Raw genomic sequence first — 12,037 nt, 5'->3', positions numbered from 1 at the left:
GAACAGAGCTAGAATGAGAAACTTGTTTGAACATAGCAAAACATTCTAAGACACTTCACAGTAGAGAGGTCTTTCTGCAATTGTACAGGGCCTGAATGAGACCATACCTGGGAGTTGTGTGCGCAGTTTTGGATCCTTCTCTGAAGGAGGAATGACTTGGCATTGGAGATTGTGCAACTAGGTTTACTAGATTGATTCCTGAGATGGTGGGACTGAAAGTGGATTGGTGAGGACCCTAGTTGCTGGACAGGAGAGGGGAGGACTGGGATGGTGAGAAAGGAGAGGAGAGAAGAAAAGAATCTCCTAGAAGAAACCTATAACATTCTAACAGGAGTACAGGATAAACAAGAACGATGTTCCAAATGACCAGTGAGTCCAGAACCTGGGGTCACAGTCTAAGGATACAAGTCAGCCATTTAGGACTGAGATGAGGAGAAATTTCTTCACCCGGAGAGAGTGTGAATCTGTGCTATTTTGCACCAAGAGGAGAAGTCAGAGGCGAAAACACTGCTTTCAAGACCAAACTGAAAAAAAAGAAAGATCAGAAAAGGGTTGAAGGGGAGAAAACCTGAACAGGATACAGAGTTGGAAGATCACCCATAAACATACTGAATAGTGGAATAGGCTTGAAAGGCCAAATAACCTACTCCTATTTTCTATGTTTTGTCTATTACTGAATAAGAGATAGACTATCTAATTGGTTTTCTTGTGGTGCAGTGGTACCATCCCTACATCTTGATTCAGAAAACCTAGGTTTAAATTTAACCTCCTTCAGATGTATCATAACATCTGACCAGGTTGATTAATAATATCTAAATAGTCCAACTACTCAAAAACATAGCAGGAATCAAGAAATAGTTATGTAGAGCTGGGTGTTGTCCCTATATAAGTTAAAACTAAAGCTATGTTTTTGGAGAGTGTCATCTAGAATAAAATATGTATATGGGGCTTCTAACACTAACATTCCAAGTGCCTCAGGACAGCGAATAGTTAAAATTTGATCCTAAGCTAAATAAAGGAGGAGTTTTAGGGCAAGTGACGAACAACTTGGGCCAAGTAGGTTTAAAAGTATAATTTAAAGGAAAAAAAATAAAGCGGCACAAGAGGTTTAATGAAAGAATTCCAGTGTTTAGCATCTAGGCAGCTGAATAATTATTAAACATCAGGAATGTGCAAGGGGTTATTGTGAGGAGAGAAGCCATGGAAGGATCTGAACATGAGGATGCGACTAAGAAACAAAACTTTTGTTGCTGGATTTCAGGAATAATCTGAATGACAACTTGTTGGCAGAGTACACTATTTGGTCAGTAGCAAACAGTTGAGAGAAAATTTACATAAAACTGTCTTCCAACATGGTGTTCAAAGTTTGAGAGAAGATTTGTAGCTCGGGTGCTCTTTGTTGTGGTTCTGTTTGCCGAGCTGGGAATTTGTATTGCAGATGATTCGTCCCCTGTCTAGGTGACATCCTCAGTGTTTGGGAGCTTCCTGTGAAACGCTTCTGTGATCTTTCCTCTGGCATTTATAGTGATTTGTACCTGCCACTTCTGGTTGTCAGTTCCAGCTGTCCGCTGCAGTGGCCGGTATATTGGGTCCAGGTCGATGTGCTTATTAATTGAATCTTTGGATGAATGCCATGGTGGATATAGGTGGATGAACACCTCTACTATGTATTCACCAAAAACGGACACCCCCACAATTTCATCAACAGACGTCTAAGGGAAAGACAACGGAATGAGGATATGCCGCAACCCAAAGGACTAGCCACACTACCATACATCAAAAGCATTTCTGAACTGACAGCCAGACTACTGCAACCACTAGGACTCATAACAGCACACAAACCAACAGCCACTCTCAGACAACAACTCACCAGGACGAAGGACCCAATACCCAGCATGAGCAAAACCAAACAGTGTACAAAATCCCATGCAAGGACTGCACAAAACACTACATAGGACAAACAGGAAGACAGCTAATGGTCTGCATCCATGAACACCAACTAGTCATGAAACGACATGACCAGCTATCCTTGGTAGCCACACACAGATGACAAGCAACATGAGTTCGACTGGGACAACACTACTATTATAGGACTAGCCAAACAGAACAGCCAGGGAATTCCTAGAGGCATGGCACTCATCCACAGATTCAATCAATAAGCACATCAACCTGGACCCAATATACCGGCCACTGCAGCGGACAGCTGGAACTGACAACCGGAAGTGGCAGGTACAAAATCACTATAAATGTCGGAGGAAACATCACAGAAGCACTTCACAGGAGGCTGCCAAGCACTGAGGACAGCACCTAGACAGGGGACGAAACGTCTGCAACACAAATTCCCAGCTCGGCGAACAGTACCAACATGGTTTGCCATTTTTGACCAAAACCTTCAGCTGAAAACTTATTTTGTTGAGCGTGTACATCAGGGATCGCATGGTAAATACAGATGCTAGTAATCTCAAAAGAAAAAAGGTGCTGGATACACGGTCAACATCTGGAGAGAAGAGAAAAGTCAGTTTATGGAGCCTTTGTTATAATAAACATTTCCTCTTTACAGATGCAAACAGGCCTGTCTCATTTTTAGAATTTTCACTATTTCAATTTACATAATTCAGGGAAAAGTAATTGAAATGAACATTTACATATGGATTATTTGATTGTGGTTCTTGCATTCATTTAAAAAGATGACATGTCAAGTCAGACACTCAAAGTATTTGCTGGAAACCAAGCCTTTGATGTCCCCTCAGTATTCCACATGTTACAAGATATATTGTTGATTCTTGTATGCCTTCCAATGACAGTTAGGACTGCAATCTTTGATTAGTTATATTCCTGGATCTTTCACAAAAATGATCTCCTGCCCCCAGTGTTCCTAAACTTCCACCATTAGATATCCAAGTGCCCAGAGTCTGGGAAAAATGGTACAGATTGGACAACTTTCAGATTCTGTTATCCAAATGCACAATTCTTGACTATTAAACAACCTTCTCCCTCACTTCCAAATCTTATCCAATATTAAAGGAAAGCAAAAAAAAAGGTTAAAAGCATTTCCAGAAAACTACTGGAAGCAATCCCAAAGAAAAACCTGAGGGAGCATTAAAAGATCCCAAGGCACAATTCCAAAAAGCAGCAAGAGAGCTCTTCCCAAATCCTGGCAATCTCTCAACCACACCGTTAAAAGTAGGTGATCTGGCCTAAATTACATTGCTGTATGTGAGACCATGGTGCAAGAACGTGGTTGACTGAAAAAAACTTTGGAAAGTAATCCTTTGTTGTAAGAAAAATTCCAACACCTCTCAGATGGGAAAATGTCTTCTAATGGTGTGGCATATTTTAAAAATTTACTCATGATACAGTACCTTTACAACTGAAGTACAATTAATAGGCAGGATGAGTTTGAGAGACATTCCAAGAGATAGATTTAATTGAAAACTCCTGATTTGCTTTCTAAGATTTATTTAATAAACTTTGGACTTTGCCCAGTTTAATATTTAGCAATTAATCTCTCTCTGTGCTTTTACATTGCAGCAGAGTGTGACTACTGATTCACAACAGCATTCTAAACAGACTGTGTAGAAATAGGTCAATATGCATTCTTTAACAGTGCAAGTCAGTGCTGAAGTCTTATTTTCAGAGAAAATTACTGCAACATTAAAAAGGTCTCTTGCTGAATAAGTACTTCAGCTCTTGAATAAATGTCACTCACTTGTTAAGTACATACTGAGGCAGAGTGCCCACTAAACTTGATTGGCAATATAGAGGAAAAGCACTGAAACACTCATTAGACCACCAGTTGCACTCCTTGCTAATTTTGCAAGGAATTCTAATTTAAAAAGACTCTTTCAGAATACTAAATTTACTAGTCTGACAATAGCAATTCAATGGAAAAGGTGTGGCACATCATTAAGTCACTCCATTAGTGGGAGAGAAAATAGCTTCCATTAGTAAACACCTCACAGAGTCCACAGCACTTTTGTATTTCCTAATTCCTGGATGTCAACAGTACAAAGCCAGCACCAAAAAAACTGCAAACCGGTTTGAGGAATGGTTTCACATCCAGTTCACTTATTTTCCCCAGGAAAAACAAACAGGATTGCTAATTTTAAGACAACATGTTGAGCTAGAAGCAGTTTTGGGTCTCTGAACACAGGACACTAGCTTTACATTAAACATGATTCAGTGAGTGGCCTTGTCGCACTCAAAATTGGAGTATAGAACCTGGAGTGGTCACGCTGCAGTTTTAAAAAGGTGCCATCTTGCAGAGAGACCATAAACAATGCTTGCTGTCAGATGAAAGCAAAATAATAATTTAATACCCTGGACATTGGGGAAAACACTTTCTAAATGGGGTTGTAAATGATATTAGTTGATAAAGGAAATTGTCTGTTCATTATCTCACTATCTGGCTATGTTTCTTAAATTAAAAGATAAAAGATCTCAAATATTAATTTGTAAGTTGGCGGCACGGTGGCATAGTGGTTAGCACTGCTGCCTCACAGCGCCTGAGACCCGGGTTCAATTCCCGCCTCAGGCGATTGACTGTGTGGAGTTTGCACGTTCTCCCAGTTTCCTCCAGGTGCTCCGGTTTCCTCCCACAGTCCAAAGATGTGCGGGTCAGATGAATTGGCCATACTAAATTGCCCGTAGTGTTAGGTAAGGGGTAAATGTAAGGGTATGGGTGGGTTGCGCTTCGGCAGGTCGGTGTGGACTTGTTGGGCCGAAGGGCCTGTTTCCACACTAAGTAATCTAATCTAATCAATATCTAATTATATTGTACTCGTTAATGGGGAAAATATTAGAGCCTATTATGTGATAACTGTACATTTGGAAAGCATTAATGGGGTTGGATAGAGCCAGTTTCTGAAAAGTACATTATGATTAAATCTACTGGAACTTACAAAAATGAGAACCAGTGGACATGGTGTATTTACTAAACTTCCTAGTCTGACAACAGCAATTCAATGGAAGGCTTTTAATACAGTACCTCATCGGGTATTAATGGACAAATTTAAGTACATGGGATGGGGATAAAATGGAGAGAGACAGACAGGAAACTGAATTGAAAGAAATGGATCTTTTACCAAGTGGCAGGCTATAACTAGTAGGATGCCATAAAAGTCAGTGCTTAAGCCCCAACTATTCATGATTTATGTAAATAACCTGGATGGGGGAACCAAATGCAAAATTTCCAAGTATGCTGATGATACAAAACTGAGTAGGATTGAGTGTTATGAGGAGAATATACCGAGGCTTCTAAATGATTTAGACAAGTCAAGTGAACTGACCAACATGGCAGAAGCAGTACAACATGGCTAACTGGGAAATTATACATTCCAGAGTGCAAAAACAGGAAAGCATTAAATTGTGATATGTTGAAAAGTGTGGATGGATCGAGAGATCTGGGTAACCTTGTATACCAGTCAAGGAAAGTACACAAGTGGATGCAGTAAATAAATTAGGAAGTTGAATGGTATACACTTCATTGCAAGAAGTGTTGAGTTCAGAAGCAGGGATGTCTCGCTGCAGTTGTAGAGAGCCTTGTTCAGACTATGTCTACAGTATTGCATACAGTTTTGGCTGGCCTATAAAAGAAAGTATTACTTGCCATAAAGCGAGTGTAGAAGTTCACGAGGCTAAAACCGCAGATAGCAGGACTATCAAATGAGGGGGGATTGGTTTGATAGGGCCTATACCCATTTAGAATTTAGAAGGATGAGGGGATCTAATTGAAATGTAAAATTCTAAACATGACTAGACAGACTGACGCAGGAAGGTTGGTTTACTACAATTGAAGAATCTAGAACCAGGGAACTTAAGCTCAGGATAGCAGTAGGCCATTTAGCAATGAGATGAGGAAATATTTCTTCACTTGCAAGGGTAGTGAGCATATCTAATTCTTGCCCACAGTAGGCGATGGAGGCCAGGTCATTGAATATATTCAGAAAAGACAGAGGTAACAGTTAGGGGCATCAAGTGATATGGGGAGAAAGCTAGAATATGGCATCAAAATAGAGGATCAGCCTACTTCTGCTCTCACAGTTTCCCAAGTTTTCATTGACCTGACAGTACATCTGGGTGTGTGTATATATGAAATCTGGAACTTTTGGATTAAACAGTGAAAAGCAAAATAGAAAAAACAATTGACCAGCTTGAACAGCAGTGTTGTATTTGCAAGGAACAAGCTGCATGGATGAAGACCCAAGACTGCAACATAATTGTCATAAACCAGTTTTTGGGTTGAAATAAAAAGGATCTTGGATTTGAAGCAAACAGTCAAAAAAATTGCCTGCAGCAACAGCCTCTGCCCTCACTTTTCTGAAACTTCTCTCCATTTGAAAGTTTATACCCAAAAAGGAAAAAGGTTCCTAAAGAAGAATTTAAAAGCTACACCACCGAAAAGTGATTTCAGCCGGCCATGACAGGTCAAGAAATCAAGTACAGGTCTTTGTATTTAAAAAAGGGGTTAAATACAAGAGATACAAACTGCATCAGTTGCAAGATTTTCCTAAAAATCTCTTGCACTCTTGGCATTATTGTTCATCTTAATTCTGTTGAGATACAGACCTCAAACTATATAGCTTTCAGCTAGTTTAACCACTCAGTGGCAAGTCCTGTTCAAACATTAGTTTTCTGCTGTCCTCTACCAAAACATTCACTATTTTAGGATCATCTATGCATAAATGTAGCATTCAGTTTCTTTTCTGCCACCAACTGTCTCCTTTACATTCCTCATAAAGACTGTTTACAAAACAAGATGTGACTTAGTCTACCACATCATTGCTAACCCTCTGCAACAGCAACCATGCTAGACCTATTGCTTAGTCAGTTTTCTTTGCAATCTTATCCCATGCACCGCCCTTCCCAAATTTGAGAATATTCAGAGTAGAATACTACTTACTGAAAACAGCAAGCATATTTTCAAGGTCATCTGAAATTTTCTTCGTTTGTTCCATCCTGTGTGCTTTCAGTTGGACTTCCCAAATGATGGTGACATCAGTCCTACTGCAACACTGGTCTCTTCCGCTATGACAGGAAGTACTGAAGCAAGGCTGACGTCACTGCCATTTGGAAAGAAATCAGTGTGAGGTTTCAATGTATGGACAGAAACATTTTAATTTCTACTAAACTAACACAAAGACTTTAAACTCTTTCAGTGGTAGGTCATGGCCTAGTCGTATTACCACTCAACCATAAGTGTTCTAGATATCTGGGTTCAAATCCTGCCATGGAAAATAGTAGAATTCAAATTCAAATAAAAAGTCTAGTGTTGAGTCTAATTATGACAATTAGCCAACCGTTGATTATTTTAAACATCCATCCATTTCACTAAGGTCCTTTAAGGGAAGAAAACTACCATCTTTACTTGGTCTGGCCTACAAGTGACTCCAGATCCACAGCAATGTGGTTGACTCTCTGAGCCAAGGGAATAGGGGTGGCACAGTGGCTTAGTGGTTAGCACTGCTGCTTCACATCACCAGGGTTCAATTCTAGCCTCAGTCAACTGTTTGTGGTGAGTTTGCACATTCTCAGCGTGCCTGCATGGGTTTCCTCTGAGTGCTCTAGTTTCCTCCCTCAGTCAAAAGATGTGCAGGTTAGGTGAATTGACCATGCTAAATTGCCCATAGTGTTCAGTGATGTGTTGGTTAAGGGTAAAAGTAGAGTAAATGGGGCATGGGTTTGAGTGGGAATACTCTTCGGTGGGTCGGTGTGGACTTATCAGGCCAAAGGCCCTAATTCCACACTGTAAGGATTCTTTTCTCTTCTTAAGAATACTGCATTATTGGAGATGCTATTTTAGTCTGTCTTCTAACTTTATTTCTGTTATCATGAAGTGAAATATCCATCTTATTTTGAGAAAGGAAATACCTTATCTTACCCTTTCAGATTCAAAGTTTTAGGTACATATAGTTACTGCTGTTCTTTTAATCTAATAATATTGTATTAGTTGATTTTGAAAACGTCTGATGCTTCCAATTAAGATTCAACACTTTCACTTCACTACATTTTATGGCCACATGACAGATCAATCTATTCTCCAATTTGTCTATATCCTCTCAAGGTTGGTTACAATTCTGGTCAGTTTGTTATAATTAAGTCAAACATGGAAATTCTGTAGTTTAGGTCATTAGAGTAGAAACTTGAATGCTGACCTTTGGTACAAAAGTGTGTACTTTGCTCATTGTGAAAAAAACAAAATCATTCACTGTTACCATCATAGCATTGCTGGGCTGTCCTGTCAATAAACCCAAGCTTGCCACCATTTATTAACCCAGATTTTCTCAAATAACAGTTAATTGCTGTCTTGCAAATATTTTGTGCCACTAACATTAGTCTAATTGGCCTATACTTATCAGGTTTATTATTTTGTTTAAACAAAATGGAGACAAGACCGGAAGTAGTTGAAGCACAAACACACACAATTCACAAGTTCAGATAATATTTCCAGGACAGTCACAACCGAGACTCAGCAATGCATCAAGGGAAAAAATACGTGAAAAGGAGGACATAAAGGAAACATTATTAATTAAGCCAGCATCCATAGTTGCTAAGCTAGACATTTTATTAGACATTATCTAGGTTAACCTACGGTGCATTACTTGAGGATCAATTAGTCACAAACCTGGAATTCTTTCCAACAAGGTCCACACTGATGTTTTTATTTGAATATTTGGTCCAGTATCTCTTTAACATGTGATGAGTAGAAGCATAACTGTAGCACTTCACTGCAATTTCCTTTCTAGTTTGAAAGCAACGTCTGGTGTGTCCTTGCACAAATATTATCCATCAGACCAGTGAGCCAGAGTTCCTTGCACACAAAGAGTTTGTGGTAGGGTGTTTAAAAATTAACCCAAATGCCAGATTACTATGATTTCAATGAATAATGAAGCACACTCTAGGCCAATGGTCTCTGCTTCTACAACTTGTAGTCTTACTATCACCTGAATATTTTATAATTTTAATGGGTATTTGGCTTGTCTAAATGACATTAACAGGCCAGCATACTGCACCAGAATATTTCCAAAGCAGTAAAAAGACAAAGACTCTGTAGGAAAAAAGACGACATTAGAGAACCAATTGGACTTTTCTCACAACTGACAATGGATTCATGGTCATCAGACTCTTAACTCCAGATTGTTTTAAATTGAATTCAGACCGCACCATCTTCAATGATGGGGTTTGGAACATTACTTAGGTCGCTAGATTAATAGTCCAATGATATGATCACTAGGCCATCACCAACACCTTGCTATACCTGCATACTATTTGGGATTGATACAGCAGGATTCTCAAATCCCTCTGAGGCTCAGTTCCCTCCCCCCCCCCCCATTTAAAACATATGCTGCTTTCCTTTTCTTTCTGCCAAAGTAGACAAGTTCACATCTTCCTATATTATATTCCAGCAGACAATTTTTGTTGCCCATTATCTAACCTAGCTACAGCACGGCAGGAATGTAATTTGTGAAGAGAACCTTAGAGTCTTTGGCAAATTCAACAACTGTACATTTGGTTCCTTCATTCAAGATTTTAATACATTGTAAATAACTGAAGCACTAATCTTGATCATCAACCTGAAAATGACCCATTTATGCCTACTGTTTTCAGATGGTCTGGAAAGAGGGGCTTGGCTAGCTAATAATAATCATAAGAACAAGCACAAATTGATGAATCATGAAAACATGAAGTGTTTATTTTAAACAATAGGGGTAGATGGCAGGAGAAAAAAAATTAGTTTATTTTCTTTCAAGAAAATAGTTATGACTGAAACAAGCTCAGTCAAGGACTGGGATGCATCTCAAGGGCATTTTATCGCCAGTTCTTTGGGAAGGCCACATGTGGAACATTATGTGCCATTTTAAAAACTGTAAATATTCAACTGTGTCACTAAAAATGAAATTTCTCACCCCAGAGGTTGGTAAAATAGGAAGGGACAAAAACAAAAAATCTCATTCAGTTCCTAAAAAGCCCAGAAAAGATAAAGTAGCTTGACCTCTCAGAGGAGCCAGAGCTGAACTTGATTGAGCTTTTTGAAAAGGTAACAAAGAGGATTGATGAGGGCAGAGCTGTGAACGTGATCCATATGGACTTCTGTCTGGCCTTTGACAAGGTTCCCCGTGGGAGGCTGGTTAGCAAGGTTAGATCTCATGGAATACAGGGAGAACTAGCCATTTGGATATAGAACTGGCTAGATAGTAGATGACAGAGGGTGGTGGTGGTGGAGTGTTGTTTTTAAGACTGGAGGCCTGTGACCAGTGTGGTATGTCACAAGGAAAGGTGCTGGGTCCACTACTTTTTGTCATTTATGTAAATGATTTGGATATGAACATAGGAAGTATAGTTAGTAAGTTTGCAGATGACACCAAAATTGAAGGTGTAGTGGACAGCGAAGAAGGTTACCACAGATTACAACAGGATCTTGATCAGATGGGCCAATGGACTGAGAAGTGGCAGATGGAGTTTAATTTAAATAAATGTGAAGTGCTACATTTTGGGAAAGCAAATCAGAGCAGGGCTTATACCCTTAGCGGTATGGTCCTAGAGAGTGCTGCTGAACAAAGACCTTGAACTGCAGATTTATAGCTCCATGAAAAGTAGAGTCACAGATAGATAGGATAGTGAAGGCAGCCTTTGGTATGCTTTCTTTAATTGGTCAAGAGTTGGGAGGTCATGTTGTGGCTGTACAGGACATTGGTAAGGCTACTTTTGGAACAGAGTGCAATTCTAGTCTTCTTCCTATCAGAATGATGTTGTGAAACTTGAAAGGGTTCAGAAAAGATTTACAAGGATGTTGCCAGGGTTGGAGGATTTGAGCTACAGGGAGATGCTGAACAGGCTGGGACAGTTTTCCCTGGAGCGTCGGAGGCTGAGGGGTGACCTCAAGAGGTTTATAAAATCATGAGGGGCATGGATAGGATAAATAGTCAAAGTATTTTCCCTATGGTAGGGGAGGGCACAGGTATAGGGCAAGAGGGGAAAGACATAAAAGGGAACTAAAGAGCAAATTTCTCACCCAGAGGGTGGTGCATATATAGAATGAGCTGCCAGAGGAAGTGGTGGAGGCTGGTAGAATTGCAACATTTAAGAGGCATCTGAATGTGTATGTGAATAGGAAAGGTTTAGAGGGATATGGGCCAAGTGCTGGCAAATGGGACTCAATTAGGTTGGGATATCTGGTCAACATGGACTCGTTTGGCCTAAGGGTCTGTTTCTGTGCTGTACATCTCTATAACTCTGATGTCAGGCAAGTTAAAAGAAAAATGCCTTAGAGTCATATAGCATGGAAACCGACCCTTCAATCCAATTTGTCCAAGCTGGACCAAGTTTCCCAAATAAACTTGTCCCATTTGTCTGCATTTAGCCTATATCTACTAAACCTTTCCTATTTGTGTCTCTTTCCAAATGGCTCTTAAATGTTGTAACCCCACCTGCATGTACACTTGCTCTAGCAGTTCATTCCACATACAAACCACGCACCGAAAAAAGGTTGTCCCCAAGGTTCCTTTTAAATCCTTCTCCTGCACCTTAAAATTATGTCCCCTGGTTTTGAAACCCTCTACCCTCAGGAAAATCTTGCCTATGCACTTTATCTATGCCCATGATTTTATAAAATCTCTATAAAAGATGACCCGTCAACCTCCTGTACTCCAGGGAAAAACGTCCCAACCTATCCCGGCAACTCAAATCCTCCAGTCCCAGTAAATTCATTTTAAATCTTTCCTGCACCCTCTCCAATTTAATAATATGCTTTCTATAGAAGGGTAACCAGAACTGTACGTAATACTCTTGTGTCCTCACCAACGTCCTTTACAAGCACAACATGACATCCCACCTCAATCACTTAACAGTCTGAGTAATGAATGCAAATGTGCCAAACGCTTTCTTTACCATCCTAACTGTGACAACTTTCAATGAATTACATACCTGAATGCCTCAAGTTATAATGAAATTCACAATAAATAGCTAGTTTGCATTATTGGTTCATTCCTGGGATAAGAGTTCTCCTACAATGAAAAGCTGAATAAATTGACCTGTACTG

General features: G+C 39.8%; 1 protein-coding gene across 5 annotated transcripts in view; it reads right to left on the bottom strand.

Moving 5' to 3' along the window:
• LOC132819860 (pleckstrin homology domain-containing family G member 1) overlaps positions 1-12,037 on the bottom strand; it is a 219,202-nt gene that overhangs the window by 109,339 nt on the left and 97,826 nt on the right. For 2 of the 5 annotated variants that reach the window (XM_060831757.1, XM_060831758.1), the window contains exon 3: positions 6,902-7,061. The exons of the other annotated variants lie outside the window; for them this stretch is intronic. In XM_060831757.1, the coding sequence (XP_060687740.1) occupies positions 6,902-6,956 (55 nt within the window). In that variant the 5' untranslated portion in view covers positions 6,957-7,061. The remainder of the gene's footprint in view (positions 1-6,901; positions 7,062-12,037) is intronic. 5 annotated transcript variants of the gene reach the window in all.

The sequence above is a fragment of the Hemiscyllium ocellatum genome, chromosome 10, assembly GCF_020745735.1.
Source record: "Hemiscyllium ocellatum isolate sHemOce1 chromosome 10, sHemOce1.pat.X.cur, whole genome shotgun sequence".
NCBI lineage: Eukaryota > Metazoa > Chordata > Chondrichthyes > Orectolobiformes > Hemiscylliidae > Hemiscyllium > Hemiscyllium ocellatum.
The sequence above is the reverse complement of the archived record's forward strand: the minus strand, read 5'-3'. Positions and strand labels throughout refer to the sequence as shown.